Here is a 25,358-nt window from a genome sequence, read left to right on the forward strand (position 1 = left end):
GCAAAATCTTGCAGGGCTCCTCTCAGCCTAGGAACTCGCAGGTTGCAGAGTATCTGCGGATCCTGAAGAAAGCCACGGTGGGGATTTTCAATGCAGCACGGAGCACGCGCACTCAAAGCAGCTAGAATAGCAAGGCGCTGTGTGACAAACCGACCCAGTCACACGTTCCACAGCTTCGCAGCTCCAGCCCCTCTCACATCCTGTCCTCTCTCACATTAGACGCTTTGTAGCCCCGAGATTAATAACAGTTGTAAGTTCAAAGGCAGTCAGTGGAACTACTTCAGTTACTCCAGCCAAAATTTAACACAGATGTCTTCTGAAGTACGCTCGCTGTTCAGTCACCATCTATTCCAGGATTAGAACAGACAACATTATCTGAAACTTTGATCTTCCTAATTGATTTAATTTTCTTTGTATAAAAACACAAGTTTGTATATACAAGGGCGTTGGGAAGCAAATACTTACGTATGATTAAATATACAAGGTCTCACTACAGAAGTTCACCTTTACAAAATAAATGATGCTAAACTCTGTCACATGTTTTTTAAAAAATTTCAGTCTCTCCAACATTAAGTTTGACCTATCTTCTTACCACGATACATTTCATTAATAAAGCTTTTAAAAAACCCCTCCATTTACTGTATGAGAAATAAGTTACATACTAGACATGAGTATTTACTGCAAGCACAGGCAATCATAAACCAGAAGGAGTTACGAATGGCTAAGGCACAACGTTCAGTTTAGTACTACTGTGCAATTGCCTACATACTAACGTATAAAGAAAAAAAAAGAAGTAAGTTAGCTCAAGTTAATACCACTTACTGGTAGTCTCTACTGAGCTTTAAAGCTTAGTCAAACACCACAAACGCATACATGACCCAAGTCAAGATCCTGCAATGTGTAGAAATATTGTCCCAGGAAACCCCCAGACTGCATAATTGGATTACATGACATGAAATAGCAGACGGCAAGATGTGGATGCTTGTACCCTTGTTCAGAAGGGCACGATCCGAGTAAATACATACAATTACTAAAAGTGTAAGTTTAAACAAACTTGACTATAAATAAGCCCAGCCGACCTAAATTCAGGGAGGGTGGAACAGCAGGGACCAACGTCCCATTTGTGTGTGGATTTTCTAAAAACAAACATTGTATCAAATCTGCTGTTTCAATATCCTCCAGTGTGAATTCCTTTTTAATTTATTTATTAAAAAAATAGCCAACCAACTCAGTAACAAATGAAGATGCAAGAGGAGAACGACATTCTCCAACCTTTTTAGAGACATGCTTAATGCAGCTGAGCACTCAGTGGTTTACTGACAGACTGCCCGCACACACAAAGCATGCATGCAGGCTCTGAGAAGCAGTAGGACTCAAGCTAAATGCCGTAATGAAAGAGCAAAAAATGAGTTAATCAACAAATATACTTGCTGGATATCAGATGCTACTGGTATGCATAGGCTTTCTTATACCATCAAGCGTGTGTGACGGTAAAACCAGAAATATTTAAATACAATAAATAAGGAAACTCCCATGTATAGCACTGAATTACAGGGGAGACGATGTTTTAAGAAAACTGAACAAGAGTACAACTGAGTTTCCAATCTGAAAACACTAAATGAGAAACTCATGTGCTGAGAATAATCTTCCTCCGTCGAAGTGGGTAGCGTCTTCGTTCTGGTGAATCTATGGGTTTTTTTCTTTTCAGCAAAACACAAGGATTTTTACTGGTATCAGTGTCTGTTGGTGTAACTTCTCCTGGTGATATGAAATTTTGGACGTTATTTTCCTCCTTTGCCTTGCAGCCAGCAAAGACTTCTTGCCGCAGCTTGCAGAGTTCCAGCGTTGGTTGCCAAGTTAACGCTTGGGAAAAACCTTCTGCTCGTTCTATTAGTGCTGGGAGAGACTGCAAAAACAAACCCAAGTATCTCAGGTTACGTGGGAAGAACAGCGGTTACAATGAATGAAATACAGTAACTAGATTCTGAGAGGCACAAAAGCTTTAGTGTCTGCAGAGATGATCCTTAGGACGGCAGGCGAAGGCTGGGAACTCAGAGCCACCAGCCTAACAGCGACCAGGGTGCGCAGTCAAAGCCAGGCGCCGAGTGGGCCAAGTTTAAACGCTCCTTCGTACCATCTGTACGCCGAGTACCACAGGAACACCTCGATCCTGTCTGAGCTGGTACTGAAGTAATAAACACCACGTGCTGTATGAAGTTGTACAGGTCTTCAAAAGATGTTTTATTTTTCAGATGCCACAGGTTCTAAAACCTCCGTAAAAAGTATTTCCTGTAGCCACAGGGTAATCTTCCCCACCACCATGTGAGGGGGAACGCTCTACAGATACAACTTCAGCAGTCCAGAGTTAAAGATGTACTTGCTTCGAAGCCACACACGTGGGCTTTTTTGTACAAAACTATAACCAAGGTGAGTTAGAACCCCTCTTTTGTGACATACTATCAGATCAAGAAAATAAAAATAGACCCTCTTGGAGCACCCAGAGATCTCACCTTCATTGCTCCACTGATCTGTTTGGACACCAGTTCTGTCATCTGCTTCAGATCTGCGATGTAAGCATCTACAGAAAAACATAAAAGCCCAAATAAACTTCTGAAACCTAACTCCTTCCCCACAGGACTTGCTACCAGCTTCTTCGAAATCGGACAGAAAAGCAGCAGAGACCCCATATAAAACTTAAACCTACAACATCCCTTTCATCATAGCATCGAGGATGACAGCTTGTATGCTGTGTCTTACTACTATTACTCTTTATCACTCAAAAGGTAGTAGTGTCTAGTGGTCTCAACTACAGCAATTCACAAAGTTCTTCACTAGAAAACCTACAGCTTATACAAAACATGAGACACAAAGACAGTATTTGACATAAAGAGAACAGTTAGAAAGAAAAAAAATAATCTGTTTTCAAACCTTTCGAGCTCATATTACATTTGATAACAATGCATGAAAGAATAAACACAACTGTGGAGAAAATGAGATGAAGGAAACCCATTTTAAGGTGGGGAAAAAAATAATCTCACAGCTCTAAGAAGTCAGCTTTTACAATAAAGGCCACATTTTCCTCCCAGCTTAACTTACCAAGCGTTAACATCAAGAATAAAAAGAACCAAGTGTAAACGACATGAACTGAATTAATTCTGCTAGGTTAATAAGTAAAGAAAGAAAAAGGAGCTTTCAGAACACTGAAGCAGGCAGATGCAGAATACTGGGGGAAAATGGCATATATTTGATTGCAGTAGCAATACAGCAAGACCATCAACACAATCTATGTTTTTGACAATTTACACACAATAATTCTTTACTCAAGAGTTAAACTCTTCAAGTTGTTACAAAACTGGTGTGCATGTTCTCCACCCCTACTCTGTCTGCAATGCTATGCCATCCACAAAAACTTAAAATCAGCAGGTAAGCAAGCATGCTCCTGGGAACTAAGCAGCCTCACCTCCACCACCACTGTTTTTCTGTAGGGTTTCACCAGTGCCTGCAGCAGGACACAACGCCAGACGGTGCACACCCCCCTAAACCCTTCCAGGGTTAAACACGGCATTCGGCTTCGAAGTCAGTCTCGTTAGTGATACTGCAGGCAATTTAAATCCATCGCTGTATTTCAGCTCAGGGCAATAGCGAGCCCCTGCTGAAACGAAGCGAGCAGCAGGGAACGGTGCTTTGCTAACCCTCTGCCTGCACGCGCAGCGTGCTGGTCAGACACGGGTCGGGAAGAGATGACCCTTGTACGAACACAGATGCTAAAATGCATCATCATTCAGAGTTTGGAAGGAAAAGCAGTCCAACAGCAGCCTCTTTAAACACACCTCAGACGCCTACGAATGTACATTCTCCAAAAGAAGGACATGTCCATAATGAAGCATTCATACAGTACAGTATTGGGATTAGAACACTGGGGACCCTACGAAATGGCAAGGAAGAAGCAAAGTAAAAGTAAAAAGAACTACTTGGATTATTCCAGTTATAAGGACTAACACACAGCTAAACGAAATTTGCTTGCAGGAGTTCAGCTTGACATGGACAACATTATATTCCTCAGTGTTCAAGGCTTTCCAAAACATAGGGAAATGAAAAAAGGAAACGAAAGGTATTGAGTAATCTAAACATTTTTGGTTTCTGGCCACTGTACTTGCTAAACTGGGATACATAAACTTCCCAAAGACTACATAATACCAAAATTCAGCACAAACGCTACGCTATCTTGGCTAGGACTTTGCTGTCACCAAACCTAAAAAGGCTATACCAAAGTGCAAGCTTACAAGAAGCAGTTGGTTCACATCAGAAAAGCATAGATCTGGACACTGGAAACCAAAAGAAACCTAGATATGAAGTGACGCTCTTCACTGCTCCTGTTAGCTGCTTTGCTGCACAGGCTGGCATTTCTGGAAGCAACGTCTCCTGTTTACAAAGAGGAAACGACGCTTAGAGTGAAGTTAGATCAGCAGGGTGAGAACTGGAAGATTAAGCTCAGCTTCTCAAACTTCGTGTAACACCACTACTTGTTACACCAGCTTTACACCACGTGCAGTAACCCACAGCAAGGGTTCTGCAACCGTGCTTTTCAACTTCGAACAGCATTGGGAAACTCTGACATTTTTCAATACTTAAGAACAGGCAGGACAAAACTTACAGTTTCTCAAGGCCAGCCTCGAAAAAGCACATCCCAACCACCAACTGCAACACACGCCACCTTGCTCCAAGGAGTTTGTATAAGGCATCTTTCAAAAGCACGTAGCAAACTCATGCCATTGTTGGCAGGTTTTTGTTTCTTCATCAACCCTTACAAAATGACACAGGCAGGATAAAATCTGATGCCTAGTGTGCAAGTCAGGAGAGTCAGCACTGCCATCACCGAGTACTACACAATTGCTTTCAATTCCCTGAAGAAACTGACCGATTAGGAAGAGAGACCGAAGCATTTCTAGTATTCGTGTAAAAGGAACACAAGAAAAGTCAAAGTATAATGTCAGCGATCCATCTAGTTCCCCATCTGGCCCCCGCCAGCGGTGAAGGAAAGAAGTAAGAAAACCTGCTGAGGGTGGCTCTGTGACAAGTCTACTCCATAGCCACGCAGCAGCCAGCTTTTGCCTTTAAGTGCCCTACAGCAGACAGCACTCAGAAGAGAAATGGGTACGGCAACTGATGCAGCAATACATTCAACTATGACAAATTTCTAGCTATTTTAGTTAATTATTTAAACAGTCAATCATTTTAAACAAGTTTAAAGAAAGCTTCTTAAACATTTACAGCTAGCCAGTAAGGCCGGCAGAGCTTCCTCAGGACAGCTGCCCTCCCCAGGATGATCCTTACCTTGAGAAGGCTGTGATCTTATCTCTTCTGGTGTTACAACAGGCTGGTAGAGCTTCTGCATATTAAAAAAAAGAAAAATTCGGAAATACCCTCTTAATTTAATAAATATCTGATATACACACAGAAATCAGAACAACAGAGAAATGCTAATACAAGGAGATGGTGGTGAAATTATGTAGACAAAGGAGGTATTAGAGGTAACTGTTTATTACAGATACTCAGTTACTGGAAATAGCATTCTGGTTAACACAGTTACGTTCACTGCGCCCACATCTCCAAAATCTGCTTTAGTTTGCAGAATTCTAATTACTGAAGCATGAGAACTAAATTGAAGTCCAGGCATTTTGGAAAAAGCATTGCCACCTGCTGCACAACTGAGGAAAAAGGCTTCTAAGGAGCCATTCACAAAAACAGTACGCTTTCACAGAGGAGCAAACTCCAACAAAGGGTACATTAAGACAAAAAGCTAAGAAAAAGAAAACTATTTAAAGGACTGCATGCTAGCCCTGCTATTACTTATGCATGAGTAAGAACACTCTCCTTCACAGACCAGGCTCTCTGGCTCTTTGGTCCTACTGTGAGTCTTGTGACTTGACATCAGTTAATTGTGACTTGAAGTTAACTAATAATGAACACCACTAATATTCAGTTATATTAATGGTGGAATTAGATGTAACTACCAGGCAAGAAGGAAACAAGGCAAAGACATGGGAACGTAAGCTATATCATCTGCAAGTTCGTATTTTTCTCCACTTCAGGAGCTGTCTCTCAACCTTCTTCAACCAAAAACAAGTCGGAGGAAAGTTAATTATTCCTCCTTGTAGTTTTACCAGAGCAAATTTTTCACAGATCACACAGTTCTTAGCAAGTTTACAGCAACAGCTCCAAGCAGATCAAACATTGCTTGTGTTATCCTCAAACATAACAGAACGTTATTGACCGAAAACCTACAGGACAATCTCTTGCTTTGGCAATTACAGGGAGATCACCAAGCTATATGAGTGGTTCTCTCCTGATAAACGGCAGTTAATTACTGCATCTTCATAGCTGCTCTTTATGCCTCAGAAAACACGCACCGCAGGAGTAGCTAGGGTCAAACAGAACATTAAAATTCCTCAACCAAAAGCAGAGAAACCACTAGTAACTTTACAGAAGTAGCTAAGAGTGGAAAAAAAAAAAAAAAAGGCACTTCATTTACAGAGACAAACTAAAGAATTTCTGTATTTTGCAGACACTTGTAATTAAAATCATCATCTAGTCGTGGTGGTGTAAAATTTGAAGAGGTCAGCAACAGAAAAGGGTAGTGTTTTCCTTTTGCAGAAAGACTAAAAGGTCTTGTTAAACCTTTGTGTTATACAACAGCATATTTTAATTTTGCTTGATTTTTTAGTGTGTTCAACATACTTGATATATTGACAAAAGAGAGAGATTACAAAATGCAATGTATGTTAGAAAATATTTCAGATTTAACACAAATATATACCCATGCACTTTTACTTACTGTAAATCATCTATGCCTGGCTAACCTAGAAAGTTACTTTTGTCAATTTTAGTCCTCAGAAATGCAATGTAGGCTCTCAAATAACTTCCTAAAAAAATCCGTCTTCTTTAGTGTAGAGCCATGGAATAGCTGAGGTTGGAAAGGGAAGGAAGGAATTCTAAAGACAGTCTATTGGAAGCAGGGCCAACTAGAGCAGGTTGCTCAGGGCCTCATCCAGTCAGTTTTTTGAATACCTCCAAGGGTGGAGACTCCACAGTCTCACTGGGCAACCTGTGCCAGTGTTTGACTACCCTCACAGGTTTGGGGTTTTGTTTGGGTTTTTTAATGGTTAAATGGAATCTCCTGTATTTCCACTTGTGCCCACTGTCTCTTGTCCTTTTTTTTTTTTTCCAAGGGAAATTAACTCCTAACTAATCAGCAGGTAAGCAAAGGGCAGGCCTAACGTAACTGCAGGAAGGACATTCAGCAACCAAGGACACGAACGGGTTGCTGAATGCCAGTAATTACGTTACACTTAAGTGTCAAAAAACCAGAGAAATTACTGCAGCTATTCATTAATCCACATTTTTTTTTTCTCTTTTCTTTACTGAAAGTACATGCTCAATGTCATCATGAGCTCAACAAAAGCACTTAGGAAAACACCGGCATCTTTTAAAAAGTCATACACTGCACATGATAATATCTATCTGTACGTATCAGAACACTTAGTACTTCAACCAGCCTTCAGCCAAGGATTTCAGAAACCCGGATTTGACAAGATAAATAGGCAGATACTGGCTTGTAAATCATGAGTCATCGTGTCAAACACCCTGCTTAAGTAACTGGCTGAACTGTGCCACTGGCCCAAGTCACATAGTCACAACACCTTCTAGTAACCCTTATTTTACTGAAGAATAAATCAATGCAAAAAAAGCCAATTTCATTATAGGACAAAGAATCAAAAGGAACTACGGGAAGGAGCTTAAAGGTCAACATTGGATGATTTATTTCTTCAAGTTACACACGGTTAGCAGCTACCACATGCAAAGGTTTTCTGAAAATCTCAGGTTACTCACCAACATCTCTTGCTCTGCTTTCATGGTTTGGATAGCATGCACCAGTATCTTTTTAGGCCACTGCTTGCGCTTTGTTGATGTCGCCACTATTAGTTCATCAAACTGATCCTCCAGAATTTTAATGCTGGAACCTAAAAAGCAACAAACACACAAAAGTACTGTAGGGATTCTCCTACTTATTTTTTTTATTTGAGACAAAGTTATAAGGAAAAAAAAAAGCTTTAGATCTGAAATAAGAAATCATACATGATTATCAATGAAGAGATAAATGCACGTCTTGAATCTCATTGCTAACGCGATACAGAAATTGGAGCACAACTTGATGTTGGATGGTTACTTTTGAAGTAAATGAGCTGGGGGATGCGGGCGTGTGGGTGGACAGAGAACTGTCTGGGGGGAAAATCAAAGATGTTTTTCTTTACGAACTCTGAATTGATACAGAAAATCTTGCAAAGAAATGGTTATCTTCTGAGAGAATTCATTTTTCAACTGAAGAAAGGCAATGAAAGATGCAGCGAGAAAAATGGTTTATCTGTGTAATTTTCAGGCATTAAACAAACACCAACTGTCTAAACAGTAATCTGAAGCCTAACTGATTTTATATCATATAAAGCACAGATACATAGTTTTATTTTAAAATCCATCTATGAATCTTTGACAATTTGCAACGCTACCCTAATGAAATACGGCTCCTGGAAATACTCTGCATCCTGAGGACATCTGTAATTACTAGTCATACGAGTTTCCAAAAAACCAAAACGTGTCTGCTTTCAACATGTGAGGCCCAAGAAACTGTATCTGGTAGGAGTTAGCTTTCACAGCTTGCTTTTCCAATCGTAAGATTAGACTAAATACCTAGAACCTCTTTTCAGCTCTTGACTGAAGTGTTTTGACTAGTGCTACCCTACTACATCTACTCAGCTTCTTCAAGATTGCAATTAAATTAAACAATTTTAAAAGCTGGTATTTTAAAAGTGTATTTAAAAGTATTTTAAAGCTGATTTCAAAATTTAGTAAATGCTTGCCCTGTCCTGACATTACACACCATCATTACAAACTACAAAAATCAAGAGTTATAGAAGAAAACAGAATTAACCACTCAATCTTAACATCCTAACTGTGTCTAACTGAAAGGTAGTGTATATTTCTGTATTTTTCCATCTGCATAGTCCAGTAATTTTTCTCTCCTGGTGGAGATTTGAAACGTTGGCAACAGCCTTGCTTTTTTATTTTTTTTTTTAATTTAATTTTGCAAACTCCTTAGCATTTAAAGTCACTGTCCCCACTAACATCTTGAGCACAGCTTGCAAGCTATACAGTTTTCAATCTAGTGGTAAAGAATGGATATTGAGCACCCCCTCTTGGTCAATCTGTGCAGAATCAGGCGATTGTAAACCTCAGAAAGGCAAAATCAAGGTTTTAAGAGTTTGTGGGTTTGTCATTCGTTTTAGGATCACCATGAAATCATTTAAGTATAGAGAGGAAAGACCTGAGCCACTGGTCAATGTAAACAGCAAAGGCCCAAAATGCCGGAACACTTGGTGATTCAAACTAGATCAGAGAAAGGCACACAAGTAAATTTATGTTGAATTAAAAAGCACCATACAGTCCTTACACGTGCTTTGTGCCAGCTGTAGGAAGACAACAGCACCTCAGCTGGCATAAAGTTAGACTTGTACAGGCAAGGGCTAACTTACTGCAAACAACATCCAACCAGACAAGGTTCTCCTGTTAAGAAAATCCTCTTATGAATTTTTGAACACACTGGAATTAGTTAAGCGAGGCTGAATCAGTTCAGCATTCTGCATTGCAAGACCAGTGCATTTTTGACTTTGTAGTTAAAGGAGAGGGAGTTTTATCATTCTAGAACTACAACTGCAGAAGCTTCCTCACCAAAAAACAGTTCAAAGAGCTCTTTCTCCATAGCCAGTTCAATATATCTGTATTTTTGCCTTCATGCAACTGTAAAAAGCATCAAGTTTCGGGCAAAGAACATCTAACGTTAACACAGGCCAGCAAACAAATCACACTGAAATTTTCTTTGGACACCAGACTATGGAGAATCTCCATTACTATTCTTCAAAATACAACACGTAACATATATAATACTGTATATATTACATATAATTATGTGATTATATAGCAATAATTTTAAACATTTACTTCATTTGCATATTAAATAGTAGCAACAGACATACTACTAGGGTCTCTCGGCCAGTGTCCCCAACACAAGATCACTCAGGCTGGAAAGGGCCTCAGGAGGGCTCTCGTGACTCAAGCCTCCTGCTCACAGCAGGGTCAACATCCAGTTCAAGCCAGATTACTCGGGACACTTGTCCAGTTGGTTCTTGGAAGCCTCCAGTGCTAGAGGCCACACAAGCTCCCTGGGCAACCTTTTCCAATGCTCAGTTATCCTAATAGTCAACAAGGGTCAGAACTTCCCCTTTCAATTTGACCTTTGCCTCTGATTCTCCCACTACACACCTCAACAAATTGCCTGACTCCACATTCTCAGTAACTTCCTTGCAGGTAGTGGAAGGCTGGCTTCTCTTCTCTGGGCTAAACAAGCCAGTTCCCTCAGTCTCAACTCACAGGGCAAGTGCTCCAGTCCTCTGGCCATCCTGGAAGCCTCTGATGAGCTCACTCAACAACTTTCCTAGAACAGGTGGCCCAAAATTGAGTGTACTACTCCAGATGTGCTCTAGCAAGCACCCAGTAAAAGCAAATAATCACTTCCTTGGATCTACTGACTACGCTCCTGTTAACATCATATACTAGGCTGGCTCATGGTTAGCCGGCCAGGACCCTCAGGTCCTTTTCATCCCACATGTCTGCAGGGGGTTATCCCTTCCCAGGTCTAAGGCCTTGCTTGTTGTCCTTGCTGAATTTCACGAGATTCCCCAATGCATTTTTCCAACCTGTTTAGGTTCCACTGAATGGGCTTGCCCTTGAGTCTATTCACTGCACCCCACCCTGGTTGATGTCAGCTGCAAATTGGGTGAAGGCACCTTCCATCTCCTCCTCCCTATCTCCTTCTCCAGGCCACCAACAAAGACATTACCAAGAACAGGTCCCAGAACAGACACCTGAGGAACTCTGCTTGTAATCAGCCCTGAGGTAAAAGCATGAACCACTAAACACTACCCTCTGAGCTCAATGATCCAGCCATGATTCTCACCTACCCAGACCATAACACCCTAGTTTGGATGCTCTGGGAGCCTGTGTCATTGAGTACCGGAGCAATTCCAACAGAACACCACAAAGAGGGCTGGCATCTGGAGCACATGATGTACGAGAAGCATCTGAGAGAGCTGGGTTTGTTCATCCTGGAGAACAGAAGGCTATGGGGTACTTTAGCTGCTACCCTCTGCTACCTAAAGGGTGGTTCTAGAGCAGACAGAGGCAGGCTCTTCTCAGAGGTGTGCAGCAAGAGGCAACAGATATGTTACAGTAAAGCAAATTCCAACAGGCCACAGGGAAGGAATTTTTCACCGTCAGGGCAGTCAAACACAGAAACTGATTGCCCAGAGAGGGCAGGAAGCCTCCAGACTTGGATCCTATTGCTGTGTTCTAGCTTTAAAAACAGATCACCTCACCCTATTCCATTAAATTTTGCATACTCCCTTTATTCTGATAAGGGAAGCCGATGAAATAGAATATACTCTTTCCTAACCTCCCAAATGAAAAAACTTGCTTTGAAATATCACCTTTCTAAAAGCTTGCTGTAGACTTTCCAGCAAGACAGCTTAGTTAAGCCTTTATTTTCCCCATGTTAATATCAAACACTTGAAGAGTCTCCAAGCTACTTTTCTCTGGTAGTCAAGAGCAGATCCTTTAAGTTCTGCAGTCATCGTACTAGTGATAGCTGGAACTTGTGCTTCAAGATCTGTAAGGATCTTGGCAGAAGTGTCAAACAAGAAAAGGTCCTTCAAACAAAGCACTTTCACCTTCCTTTTTCAGCAGTGCAGGAGGCTTGACTCATGAGAGCCCTCCTGAGGGCCCTTCCTTTTTGTCATGGATACAGGTCCCTACGCATCTTGGTTACCCTTCTTTTCACTTATGAACTGCTCCGCGAGAATTGTGCTCCCGCAGTGCGGCGCTTCAGATCTTTACACGGGCACAGCTGAGCTGCAGTCTGACCTTACCTGCTCCGTGAGCATCCTCACCACCACAGACAGCTGAGAGAAAAACTGCCCAATTAAAAACACCACATGCAAAACCAAACCCAAACCCATGCAGCAGGAAATTAATAGAAACCAACACATACTACCCTGCAGGTCACAGTCATGCGAAGTCTCCTCCCAGGGCTGCCCATTAATGGTAACGTTCTCCCGCACCGCTGTCTGGAAGTTCTGCAAGACACGGGAGAGCCTGACAAGCCATCCTTCAGGCACAGGTACGCAACATCTGCGGCTGGAAAGGCCCCTCCTGCCTCACCGCCCTGCCCGGGCCTGTGGCTTGGGGGAAGCAGCTACATAAACCCGCCACCGTGAGGGCCGACACGGTGGGGCGCCTCAGCTTTGTGCTCCTGGCAGGAGCGGGCACAAGCGCTCAGAGACGAGGCCCAGTGGCGCCGGGCCTTCCCGCGCCCCGTTCCCCTCCCTCAGCCTCACCCAGAGCGCGTCTCCCGCGGCGGCGGCGGCGGCGGCGGGTCCGCCCTGCTGCCACTGCGCCAGGGCCCGCACGAAGGGCGCGCAGAGCGCCATCACCTCGCCCAGGCCGCGCCGCGAGCAGCACCGCACTCGCGGGTCCCGCCGGGCGGCGGCGGCGGCGGCAGCCGGGCTGAGCGACGGCCCCGCGCCCACCTCCCCCGGCGGCGCCGGCGGCGGCAACACCAGCGGTGCTGGGCCAGCCGCCATTTCCCGCCTCGGACGCAGGGAAAATGCCGGCCCGGAAGCAGAACCCGCAGCCTCCCCGCCTTTTCCCTTCAGCCCCGGGCGCGGCATGGCGGCGGCGGCGGCGGTGGCGGGAGCGGTGGACTGCCACTGCCACCTCGCCGCGCCCTGCTTCCAGGCGGTGAGGCGCGGAGGGGCGGGCGGGGAGTGGCGGCGGCGCGGCCCTGGCGCTAAGGCGGTGCGTGTCTTTTGCAGGACGTGGCGGCCGTGGTGAGGGCGGCGGAGCAGGTGAGGCGGCGGGCAGCGACCCTCTCCCCTCTCCTCCCGGGCCCCACCGCCCGCCCCGGCTCGGCCTCAGCGGGACGGGGGTTTCTGTTTGTCGTAGGCGGCGGTGTCGGCGCTGGTCGTGGTGTCGGAGCAGGCGGGGGAGTTCCGGAGCGTCGTGGCGCTGTCGGAGAGGTGCGAGGCTGGGCTGGGGGCTGGGGGCTGGGGGCGGGGGGGGAAGGAGAGGCCGGCGCCCACCCGTGTCCCGGCCGCGGGGTCCGCGCCTTGGCGGGAGCGACTGGCAGCGTGGGAGCTGACGGGGGACGCTCTGCCCTCTTCCTTGGCCAGGCCGGCCGTTCTTTTTGACTTTAAATTTGCTTTCCCTGTGGTGTCTCACGCTGCTGATGCCTGTTCCGTGCCTAGGTTCCCAGGGTTCGTCTTGCCGTGCCTGGGAGTTCACCCGGTTCAAGAGGTTTCGCCAGGGGAGCAGCGCAGTGTTACTTTGAAGGTAAAACACAGGGAAGTTAGATCAGCGCGGCTGTAAAGTACTGCTGGGACTGCTCAGGGCAGACGACGGGATGCGCTGGTCTGCCTGATTTAAGTTCAGATCTGCCCAGTGATTTTTCTGTGCTTCTGTAATACAGAAGACCCAGCGGACCAAATCCCAGGGTCTTGTAGCACATCCATTTGTCTGTGTTAGTCCTAAAGCAGAATTGTTCACTGAAGTCATCTGGCCACATTACTGCAGTGAAACGGTTTTAAAAATCCCAGGTGTGCTTTGCTTACAGCGAACAGCGCCCGTGTGTGTTTGCAGATGTCCCTTTGTTAGTGTGGGAAGTGGAAGGCGACCTTTTGTGCCCTTAGCCTGAAAAACTTGGAGAGCTGACTGGAGCTGTTTAATGTTGATAGACTTTTTATGGGTCTTGTTTTAATTACGTGTTCTGCTTCTGTGGAAATGTAAGTTGAAGTGAAGGGTCGTTAAGTAAAGAAGGAAAATCCTGCTGGTTTCTAAAATTTGTCTGACCACACAACTCACAGTAATAGAAAGTTTTGAGGTACAGAGTTTAAAACAATGAAGGAAACTCCAGTTTAATCATAATGTTGAGTTCATACCGCTTCCATCTTGAAAGGGCAGTGAGGGTTGCATTTTTAATTTGTTCTTGCAGGATCTGGATGCTGCATTGCCGCTTATAGAACTCTACAAAGATAAATTGGTGGGGATCGGAGAAGTAAGTAGAATTCCATTACTTGTTTAAACATCTATGGCTTTGGCAGCATCTGTCAGCAGAATTACAAAAAGTTAGTGAATAGTTGGTTTTGTGTATGCAATAACTATTGCTGTCAGTCTGAATAAGCGCTAAGTCAAATTTGTAATTCTCTTAGGAGCTTTCCTTCATAGATTTGCCTGATTCCCTCTTTTCCTTCATTGTCATTATTAGGAAATAGATGGCATTTATACTGGGGGATTTAGTAGGAAGAATTGCATGATTATGCTATATCGTCTTATACCTTAATGTCTTTTGACCTGTTCTCTGACACAGTGAAGTGCCGAGTCACATCATTATCCTCATTCAGATTCTTCGTGCCTTCTTCCCTGACAAAGTTAGGCTAAACTGTGATTTCAGTACACCTCACCAACTTGTACAATCCTTGCTTCTTGTGATTCCTCATCTGTCTGTATCCATGCGTTGTCTTCTGTCTTGCATTTGTTTATAAACTAGTTGAGGCTTAAAAGCTTTAGGGTAGAGTCTGCCTCTTGTGCGTGGTGGTACCAGAGGGACTTATGGCTGGTTCTGCCCTGGCTGCAGAGAAAGCAGTCATTGGCAGAGTTTTGTAGCTAAACTTGCCGTATTGTACTTGTATATCAAGGACTTTGGTTGGTGTAACTGTGAATGGGGCTGCTTTGACAAACTTTAAATTTTGCCTGAACGTGTTTAAATCAAAGAAGTATAGAATTAATGGGTAATTTTTGCTAGAGATAGGACTAAAGCTACAGTTTCAGGTCAGAAATTTTACTTGTGTTGGAGATCCAGATTTGAGAATTAATCTGAAATAATACTCAATAGACTCTAAAACCCCAGAAAACCACTTATGGATTAAAATGTTAAATACACTTCTTGGTAACTGTCTGCCCACAAATGCTTTCATAGTTGAAAAGCTTATGGTTGAGAATGGGTTCCTGTCTGAGTTAAGCTACAGTTGAGCTCATTTTAGTTGCAGTCTCTAGTACGTGTATTTTGAAATGCCTTGCAGTTTTGAAGCATTTTTTGCCTTTATATACAGTATTGTGGTTTAGTCAAGCATTAGGTCTGTAAAATTTTTTCACTTCTCTTCTTGTACTGCAGGTTGGACTAGATTTCACTCCCAGATTTGCCAGCACAGATGAACAGAAGGAAGGACAAAGAGAGGTTTTGATCAAGCAGATTGAGTTAGCAAGAAGACTGGATTTGCCTTTGTAGGTTTTGTTTATACTAGTAGGAGAATTTGCCAGATCTCAGTAACATGTGGAAATATTTCCCAGGATTTATAGTTACTGAGAGCCCACGGCACTTTTCTTACATGGATTAAACTGGCATTAGTGTCCTGTCAGTCTCCAGTTTGAGGTTTAGTTATAGAATTTTCCCTATGTTTGCACTTGCATACAGTGGTCTTCTGTGTCCTCTCTCTGCTATGTTGTTGCTGTATCTTCACTGTAGCTAAAATGATTCATATATACATGTCTAGTTTTTTTTCCCAGGGAAAGGTATAATACAGATTAATTATTTGCTTCCCAAGCTGCTGTTAGTTTATTTGTGTTTACAAAAAAAAGTGGTTTACTGAATTTCCTAACGCTGGGCCTCTCCATGCTGTGCAGAAATGTTCATTCCCGCTCAGCTGGAAGACCGACCATTAATCTCTTAAAGGAACAAGGTATGTTTTTAATGCATTTTCTCTGTCATGGCTTTTGTCAACAGAATTTCTTCAGTTGTGCCATGTTCTCATATCGGTTTGGGTGCATGAAACTTGGGAGGAATAGTGCAGAGATTCTGTATTTGTTCTTTATGGGGCTGAGGCCCCGTTGGCAGCTGACATCACAGACCTCCTGTGAACACGGCTAGTGATTTGGTTTGCTTCTTTGAGGTGCTACAAAGGTGTTGCTCCATGCGTTTGATGGGAAGCCATCTGTAGCAATGGAAGGGGTGAAAGCTGGCTACTTCTTCTCCATTCCTCCTTCCATTATAAGGAGTGAACAGGTAACACTTAAAGGGGTTTGCTCCTTCTCGATGCTTGGGGATAGCTGTCAGCTTATCATGATGGCAAACGTGACTGTTTTCACTGTGCAGCTCAAGAATATGCTTGGTTTCTAAGTCTGTACAGTTTGAAGTGGGGCTGTCGGTACTCACGTGTGGTTGCTGTCACCTGACGCTTCTCAGCAGAAGTTTCAGATGCTTATAGTGTTGCACATTTTTACTTTGGCTAAATTTCTACCTGGGGCTTTTGCCTTGTCTAGACTTTTGAGGGGAAATTTTGGCTAAAATGGTTCAGCTATTCCTGACAAACAACAGTTAAGAAAATAGGCGTTTTTCTTTTCTCATTTTAATGTGGTTTCTAGTGAGCTCTTCTTTGGAAGCTTCTGTTGCTGTACTGTTTTAGAGTAAGGACATGACACATGCAAAAGGACTAGTTTTATCTCGGTGCTATGGCACTTTCTGTTCAAAAGGAAATCTGCTCACAATTGTTAATAAGTTACAGACCTTTGAAAAATCGTGATTATCACAAGGTGCGCCCAGCACAGAAGCAGCTAGATTGCTCAAAGGCGGCATTGGTCAGGTTCAATCTCATCACCTTGATTTGGTGAGACTGCTCTCTTAATTTCTACTCTGGACTGCTGCAAGGTATGCTAACTTCTTATTTTGGGGTAGCAGTCTGTTTCCATCCTGCACCATCATCACTTTCTTTCTCAGGAAAAGAAAGGAAAAGGTGTGATTCAAGTGGGGTTGAGGGGTAAAAGCAGGGATGGGAAAAAGGTACACAAATATTACATACACAGAAAAACAGCAAATTAAAATTGCATTGGCAGCTCTAAACATAGGGTGTTTTGTGCAATAACTACATGATAACAATGGATTCAGTGTGTAGATAATAGTAGTCCAGATATTTAGAAAACAGGTTAATCCTAATTTGAAGGGACTTCTTGAGCAGCTCCCGGTATTCTTGCTTCCATTCTGAAATAGTTGATAAAATGCAGACAGTGGCACCAAAGTCTTTTACATTGCTTTTAAATGCAGAGGTTATCTTCCCTTCATACTTTTTTTCCCACAGGTCTAAGTACATAGACCGTTTAATAGCTGTCTTATTTTCTTCAAGAAGCAGAAGCTTGTGAAGCTGTTACCTCTGGAAAGTATGTGCTTGGAAACGGACTCTCCTGCTCTGGGGCCTGAAAAACAGGTAAATGATGGGGCGTGGGACATGACACTTCTATGTATGTATATCTAAACCCATACCTTTTGGAGGTTAGTTACTGGCATGGGAGGGTGAAGCAGTGTAAGCATGGGTACAAGGGACGAAAGAGGTTGCCCAGTGAAAATTTTGAGATTAAAAAGTTGGTGTTTCTGAGGCTGGGAATGGGCAGGACAAAGGACAAAAATCCAAGAACAGATACATGTAATTTCTCTGGCATACATGCCACAATGTCACTGAAGTTGTGTCAGGAAGTACTGAATCTGAAACATCCGTGATCTGTAGGGATCTGTAATTTGGTCTGGGTTTTTTTTGTTTGTTTTCAGGTGAGAAACGAACCAAAAAATATTTACATTGCTGCAGAATATATTGCCAAAATTAAAGGAATCCCAGTTGAAGAGGTTGTGGAAGCAACTACACAGAATGCACTGAAAGTATTCCCCAAGCTTCGGAACTTTCTTCGGATATAGATTCAGAAACTGAAATATATGATATTGCAGAAACTGTTATTTATGTGTAATGTATAAAACCAATGTGCATCTTGTCTTAAAGTGGAGTTTTACTGTTGGAAAGTTCAAGAAGTGAGCAGAATGTTATATAGATGCATAGGATGAATATAGGGAATTTCTCAAAGACCTTTGGTATGCACCATTGTCATTTCTTGGATGTGATAAAGACAGCTTGTTTATTTGCATCTCTTATGTCTCTGAACGAATACTTTGTAAAGAGCAGCACCATAAGTTTAGTTTCTCAGTCTTCTTGCTCAGCTGCTCCTGGTCTAGGAGATGGCTAATGTGAGGTGCTTAATGTCCCCCTTACTCTGTAATTTCTGCTGACTGAAAGCCACACAGTTGTGGGCCCGCTCATGGTATGAAAGCCCCTGTTAGGACTTTCAGACTGCATATCCCTTTCTGAGCCATTAAAAAAAACAGCTGGAAGGATATTCTCTGTATGTTGTGTTGACTGGGCTCTGTGAGTGGTGCAGAAGCAGCACCTGATTTCGTTCAAAATACAGTTGGAAGGAAATAATTATAGCCCTTCTTTCCTTTTCCCTTGTATGAAGGAACTTAACAGTTCCTCAGATCTTGGCTATTTTGAGAAGGATTTGCTTTGATTTCTTACATTTTATTTTTTGAATCCTATTCAAAGGACAAAGCCTGGGTTTGGTCTTAGTTCAAGGACTTACTCTTCTGACTGCTCAGTATCAGGAGATGCAGGATGTGAAAGGGAGACAAGCCCCATTTTGTGAGATCTTGGCGATGCCTGTCTGCTGTGGGTTCTGTTATGCTGCCCAGTGTCCTAAGAACTGAATCTCATGCTCCCTCACAGCACCTGTGTGGATGTGGGCTTGTTGAAATACTGATCAAAATTTTGCTGACTATAAACCAGCAATGAACGAGGTGAGTTATAGATTACACTCAATTACTCTGAGGGCCACTAGGCCAGGGGAGGCTTTGTCTCCCTAGAGGGAGTTTTACTTGCTCAGTGAAGAAAATACACAAGTACTAATTTCATCCATGATCACCTCAGGTACAAAATCATGCATCGTACCAGCTGATGGTGAGAGCATTTGGCTTTAAGATTTGGGTGTCTTCTATGTCTTGGGTGCCTGTGTGATTTTTCAGATTAGACTCTTTCCTGTCTTCCTGGTTAGGGCATCTTACTGGTTGCCCCTTTGCAAAACGGTTTGTAATGCTCTGTTCTGAATTTTTCTAATGTCTGCCTTCTGGGATGTAGGACTGCAAGGCAAGGGTTTGGGTTTTTTTCCTGTCTTAAGGAGGATGCAGGTGGAGAAGGTATGGGGTCCCAGATGATGAGGGGGCTGGGGGTGGGGGGGGAAGGAGGGGTATCAAAAGCTTGTAATGTAAGCAGTGCCCATCTTCCTCAATTTCATAAAACCACATTGTCTTAAAACCACATTCAAAAAAAAGCACATTGGTTTTTTTTTGCTGTCTTTAGCAGAACAACTGTGTTCTGCTTTTTGCTTAGAGTTAGCTTATTAAGTTTAAATACATGTTCCTGAACAGTTTTTGACCTGCAGCAAACAACCGAACTTGAATAATTTGTCTCTATTACAAGGCATCTTCTGAGCAGCAAACACCTGAATCTTTGCTGAATGTTGGACCCAGAGCAGTTAGAGCCATTTGTTGTCCTGGATCTGCTAAATTGGGTGAAGGATGGAGTTTGCCTCCAGATGGTGCTAGGGAACAGGTGTGCAATAGTCTTAAGAATATTAATGTGATTTACATGAATGATTAATAATCACGTTGTCATTGGAGATGCTAAACAGGTGATACCTGCAGCCTTACACTTGCGTCCCGCTGCATGTGTGACAGGAAGGCTCCCAGTATTGCATGGGAATGCAATTATGTATGGAGATGCTCCCAGTAAAAAGTCAGGCAGTGTCTAAATACTTGCAGTTTTTGCCTTATTGTTGTTCTCTACAAAACTCTTAGCTTTGGGTGAAAACACTGGTGTTGCAAGAAGGGGAATATGAAGTGTTTAATCTGCTCAAAATCCCTCTCTGCAAGGGATAACGTTGCTGTGGTTCAGGCTTAACCTTGCAGTCAGATGACATCTGGCCTGAGGTCCTGAATCCCTTTTGCTGCTGCAGTGCTGCAAAAACCTGTAGGCACACTCATGTCCTCCAGGTCCCAGCTGGGCAGGAGTGTGGTTGGGGCTGGGGAGGGAGGCACAAGGTTGCTTCCCCTGGTCGAGAGAAACCTGACATTGCAGCAGCCGTGGGTAGGACGAGCCTGGCAGGGTGCCTGCAGCAAAACAGACTGACTTTGTCCTCTCCTTAGACCTGTGGCGCCTGAGCTAAGTCATGGCGTAGGTGGCCTGGCGTTCCAGAAAAGGAAAATGCAGTGTCATTCCTACCCTGTCTTGGCATCCCGAACACCAAAAAAGGGTCAGAAGTAGCACCCTTTCCCCAGTGCTGTTGATTTGTTGCGCGAGCTGTGCCCCAGCCCCCTGCAGTCAGTGCTGGGGGCGGTGTCAGGCCCTGGAAATAAAGTCTTTGCTTTGCACAGGAAACCCGACTTCTTGAGGCACTTGCTCAGGACTGGTGGTAGCTAACATGTGAGGGGAGGAAGTGTGGTTTCTGAGCTGGAAAACATCATTGGTCCCTCAGCAGTCGTCCTGTGTCTTTACCTTGAAAGGGGAATTTAACAGAGGGCTTGCATTTCTGCCTGCAGGGCTAACGCCTGGTCCAGAAAGGCTTGGGAAGGCAGGATGGCTTGTGGGGGAGCCGTGTGGCTGCACACCATGAAACCCTCCCTCCACACAAAGTCTGGCCTTAGCGCTATCGGTGTGTGTGCTGAACCCTGTTGCAGCCTCTCAGGTTGTCTGGATTAGCCATGTCCCTTCCTATGTAGCAGAGGACACTGGAGTGGCCAGGGATGTACTGGGGGAAGTACCCACTGCAAATTTAGCTGGATGCCATGTTTAGCTTTCGGGGAAACCTGAGGGGAAATGAGAGAGAAAGCACAGAGTTAGTGGAGACCCAAGTTTTCTTTTCAGTCATGCCATTAATTTTGGGGGACACTAACAGCCCTGGTGACCTCTGTCTCACAGAGATGGAATGGCACAGGTAGTCTGCAGCAGCATGGAAAGCAGTAGGTCCCAAGCTCCGTCTGATATAGTTAGCTATCATCTTTCCCTGGGATGCTACAAACAGCAGATCTGATTGCATTTTGTGTGACTCCTAATATCTCTTTATTTTGCAGGATATATCTCATGTGATTGAAAAAACAACGTTTGTGATTTCTTTGGCATAATTAGTGCCTTTAGAGTGCCTCACTTGTTAGTCAGTACTCTTATCAATGCAGCTCTGGCTGGTACAACTTCTGCCAGATAAAAAAGCCCTGTGTTGCTTGGTTCTTTCTGGGCTTAAAATAATGTGTGCAGATGCACTGTGTGCACTAGGGACCCCCACACGTGCACGGGCTAACAGTGAGTGCATAGCTTAACACCAGGCATAAATAATGAGAGGGATGCAGGATGATGGTATTAATGTGAAGGTACTTTCCATAGGCTGAGGTGCAGAGCTTGTAGATCTAGAGAGCTTCTAAAGTGAATTTGTCTGTTGATAGAGACAAAATAGCGGACCAGCGTATGCCGTCAGCAGGTATGAAATCACACAGAGGTACTTTGCCCCTCCCTTGTTCAGGGAGCACCTTGAATCAATAGCAGGAGCTGTAAAGATGCTAAAATTGCACTCCTCGGCTGGCTGGTGTCATTGCCCTTTTGCCACCCGTGCCAAGCTGTTTTCAGGACTCTCGGAACAAGACTGAAGTGATTTTGCCTGAAGGCTGAGTGACTTGCAAGAGTTGGGTGGGTATAGTAGAACTAAAAGGTTCAGCTTAAGTCACTTGAACTCTTGAGATCCTGGAAATCCCCTCTGAGGTCAGGACTGACAGCTAAGAGTCTGTCTAAGGGCTCTATCTGTGCTCGAATAGTTTTTGGAGGCCTGTAGGTGGACCATCCTCCTGGGGCCTTTCTTCTGAAGCTTGTTTTTAGTCATGGACTCACAGGGCTTGAGTCTGCTGAACTCTGGGACAAACTGCAAGGGTCATGAGTTTCTCCAGATTTTGACATAGGAACAAGTGAGGAGATGGTGATGAGGCCAAGTGGGTGATATGCTGTTTAATCTTGCTGTTTATTGCAATAAGAGTTTAAACAAATTGACCAAAGACTTTTACTGGAGGTGCTTCCAACAGGCTCCTATGCAATGCATAGATAGGCTCTTTAGAGGCAAAGCAAATAAATAATTGGCTGGAAATGCAACTTTCATCACTAATGAACTTCTACTTTTGTTTGTTTTTTCTTTAATGCAGGCTGGTTCGAGCCTCTGTTCCTGTTACAGAGCAGGAAAATGAATTTGAGAGAGTCACTGGCTTAGTAGAAAGGTTTGTTGTTCTTTCAGCTTTCTATACGCAGTACAAAGATACAGCTGAGATCAAAGAAAGGATATGAATTGCTGTAGCACCTAGTTGTCTCAACATTTTCCTCTTCAGCGGGTGGTTATCCATCTGTTCATTTGCCCTGGTGGGGTTGGTTTTTCTATTGGTGTGAATCAGTTGGGGCACGGGCATGATAACCCTCACTGCACTGCATGGTGGCCTCACCGTGCAGTGAGTCCAAAATACCCGTGCCAGGGCCTGGCAAATTTTTATGCCCCTCTTTGAGCTGCTGTGAATGACAAAACAGAAAACACAGTGAGGATCATGGCCCTGATGAACCCAGGCCTGGGGCAGGAACTGATAGCCATCTCCCCAAATGCTCGGCACTGTGCACAGAGAGATGCTGCCAATGGTGCTTAATGCAAACACGGGAGATCAGTGCCACTACCTCGACAGTCTGCTGATTAAAATGGTCGTGTGGTTCCCCTGAAAAACCAGCAACAATGAGGCACTGGGACAAGGAGTCTGTAGGAGCAAGGTGTAGCCCCTCTCTGCCCTAGAAAACAGCATGATGAGCAGTGCCGGCATTTGGCTTGGCTGCCGCAGAGGGCTTTGGTGCACAGAGCCTCTGGCGCATGGGGCGCTTGTCGTGTAGTGAGTGTGCAGGTGGCATCGAGGAACTTAAGGCAAAGCTGAAAAAAAGTGTAGAGAAGTGGCATTCGCACAGAGCAGGAAGATCTGGCCTGTTTTTAGAGGGCGGTGCTCTGAAGAGCAAGCTACTTCTGCAGTGGCGCTTGGCGACCTATCTGATGTCCTACCAAAATGACAGTCAACATCAAAATATATGGATTTTGTCTGCAATGCCGGGGCAAGGTAATATGTCTACATACAGTGCCTTCAAGGGCAGGTGAGGCAGCTGCATGGTGTCCACGGTCAGTGGCTGCATACAGATGAGCCCAGCCTGCCACAGCGTGGCTGAGCAAACCTTCAGCTTCCCAGCACAGGAGTGAGTATAGCTGCCCAAAGGACCACGAAGCAGTACTGACATGGGCAGAAGCAGGGCCACATCCCCTTGTTTTGGAAGTGCAGGGGGTGAGATGTAGAAAAGTCACAACATTAGCAGTGTGATCGAACCTGTGATGCCCCAGAGGTATTGCTGGGCAGGCAGGCTGGGTCAGCACATGGGCTGTGTCTGGGGCTGGCTGTTAAAGCCTGCAGGCAGCGGTGAGAGAGCTGTTTGTGGTCCCCACCCTGCTTAGTCCCTATCGACAAAGCCTGTATGCTAAACAGCAGCAGAGCTGTGCCCTGTGGCGCTGTGGCGGGTGTCCTCTCCATCTGCTGCAAGGTCTCCACGGCTGCTGGCACTTACTGCACCTGGGCCACGCTTGCTGCCAGGGAATAACAGCTGATATGTCCCTGCCTCCTCCCGCCCCCCAAAGGCGTCCTGTCTCCGTCACTGCGTGTTTTGGGGTTCATCCGATTTGGAACAGAGCAGATGGGCAGCGCAACACCATGGTCCAGGTGAAGTGCCTTGCTCCTTCCCATGTGTATTTTGCATTTCTGCAACAGGGTGTGGACACTGGGTTTAACTTCTTTAATGCACTTTCAGATTTTATGTCCACTATTTTGGCTGTGCCAGGGCTATATGCTCCGCCACCAAAGCATGCAAACGGATACTTGTCTCCTTGTCAGTGCCCACGTTGATAGACAAGTTATCTTGCAAGCAGGAAAATCAATAAAGTTTTTTTCCCCCAGGGATTTATGACCTCCTCACCACAGCAATCCCAGTCTCCTATCCATGTCCTGTGATGCTCTCATTGTGGCCCAGCACTACTGGTGCTGCATTTCCAGCTCCCTATGTGTCCCCCCTGATCCCTGCCGTGGTACCACCAGCTCTTCCATGTGCCCTCGGGGCTCTGCTTGCCACAGTACCTCGACTTTCTTCTGTGCCCTGTGGCCTCCCTGTAATTCCCCAGCTCTCTTCCATGTTGTCTCCCAGCACTTGTTGGATTGCCATTTAGGCAAGAAATAGCACATGCTGAGATTATTCCAGAGTTGGGTAGGTCATGTTTGGATAGCTGCCAGCGTCAGACTCAGAAGCTGGGTGTCTGCTTCCTCTTGGTAGTCCTGAGGGGGAATGGAGAGGGCCGGTGTCATCTACACAGCCACAAACTCTCACAGAACTTGTAGGAACTTTGTATCCCCAAAAGCTCTGTCTGTCTGCCAGCCGAATTTTGTTGATCGTTGTCAAAAACTGAGTTGTGGATGTGGACTAGGAGACAGCATGACTGTGTTAACTGATTTCCGTGGGAATGCGTGTATGTCAGATGCTGTGTCTCCTGCGTGGAATTGGACCTGCTGCTTTGGACCTCCTAGATCATTTCAGCACATGACCACTGGTGAACCCATGAAATGGAAAGGACCTGGGATTATCTAGCAGGAAGATCTGTCTTTGTGAAGTGCACTGCCTGGAGAGGGCAGCTTTGAAGTCCTGATTGGCACTGGCTTATTGTTATAAATACAGCGAGAGCATTTTTGTGCTCAGATCGTTTCTGGACACACAACAAAGTGGGAGGAAGTGAACAAATGGAGGAGCACTGTGGGAAGAAGCTAAATGGAGTGCTATGTGGGAAGCTCCAACCAAAGCATCCCTAGATAACTTCGCTTCTCTTTAGGAGTAATTATTCCTGCCTGGGAAATTCAGGGTGGAAACTCAGCTCTGTACTACACAGGACCTCTATACTGAGTCGAGGCAATGCCAAGTGCATGTGCAGCAGGCTAATGTGGCATATAATAATGCACGAACAGATATCAGCGCTCTCTGAAATCATCCCTTCTGTACTCCTAGTGAGTGCAGCACATCCATTGACAATCTCTGTGCATACGTGGGAGCACTTATCCAAAGAGGTTGTGTCATTACCAGCACATGGCGGCTGCTGCGGTATCAGGATGCTCAGAGCTTCCTTTCAGAGTCCTTAGGTTGCCCTTTTTTTTTTTTTTTTGGAGAGGTGCAGCTACATCCAGT

General features: G+C 44.6%; 2 protein-coding genes across 2 annotated transcripts; one reads left to right on the forward strand and one right to left on the reverse strand.

The window, feature by feature from the left end:
* Positions 1 to 468: 468 nt before the first annotated feature.
* On the reverse strand, positions 469 to 12,836 carry NSL1 (NSL1 component of MIS12 kinetochore complex). The gene is made up of 6 exons (XM_086460618.1): positions 12,504 to 12,836; positions 12,158 to 12,242; positions 7,891 to 8,021; positions 5,335 to 5,389; positions 2,511 to 2,578; positions 469 to 1,906 (listed from the first exon to the last, which is right to left on the reverse strand). The coding sequence occupies exons 1-6, from the start codon at positions 12,834 to 12,836 to the stop codon at positions 1,628 to 1,630; spliced, it is 951 nt and encodes a 316-aa protein (XP_086316744.1). The 3' UTR covers positions 469 to 1,627.
* TATDN3 (TatD DNase domain containing 3) lies at positions 12,820 to 18,175 on the forward strand. The gene is made up of 10 exons (XM_086460619.1): positions 12,820 to 12,906; positions 12,981 to 13,013; positions 13,111 to 13,184; positions 13,413 to 13,497; positions 14,156 to 14,218; positions 15,335 to 15,444; positions 15,844 to 15,899; positions 16,110 to 16,222; positions 17,337 to 17,417; positions 17,756 to 18,175. The coding sequence occupies exons 1-10, from the start codon at positions 12,835 to 12,837 to the stop codon at positions 17,897 to 17,899; spliced, it is 831 nt and encodes a 276-aa protein (XP_086316745.1). The 5' UTR covers positions 12,820 to 12,834; the 3' UTR covers positions 17,900 to 18,175.
* Positions 18,176 to 25,358: the final 7,183 nt, after the last annotated feature.

The sequence above is a fragment of the Leptosomus discolor genome, chromosome 2 (genome assembly GCF_034619465.1).
Source record: "Leptosomus discolor isolate bLepDis1 chromosome 2, bLepDis1.hap2, whole genome shotgun sequence".
Taxonomy (NCBI): domain Eukaryota; kingdom Metazoa; phylum Chordata; class Aves; order Leptosomiformes; family Leptosomidae; genus Leptosomus; species Leptosomus discolor.

Excerpts from the sequence above, each read along its gene's own strand:
- TATDN3 (XM_086460619.1), top strand. The coding sequence starts at position 12,835 with ATGGCGGCGGCGGCGGCGGTGGCGGGAGCGGTGGACTGCCACTGCCAC. Across the intron at positions 13,014-13,110 it reads TGGTGAGGGCGGCGGAGCAG|GCGGCGGTGTCGGCGCTGGT; the intron begins GTGAGGCGGCGG and ends TGTTTGTCGTAG. Across the intron at positions 13,498-14,155 it reads AGCGCAGTGTTACTTTGAAG|GATCTGGATGCTGCATTGCC; the intron begins GTAAAACACAGG and ends TTGTTCTTGCAG.
- NSL1 (XM_086460618.1), bottom strand. The coding sequence starts at position 12,836 with ATGCCGCGCCCGGGGCTGAAGGGAAAAGGCGGGGAGGCTGCGGGTTCT. Across the intron at positions 5,390-7,890 it reads AAGCAGAGCAAGAGATGTTG|AAGCTCTACCAGCCTGTTGT; the intron begins GTGAGTAACCTG and ends TTTAATATGCAG. Across the intron at positions 2,579-5,334 it reads AAGATCACAGCCTTCTCAAG|ATGCTTACATCGCAGATCTG; the intron begins GTAAGGATCATC and ends GTTTTTCTGTAG.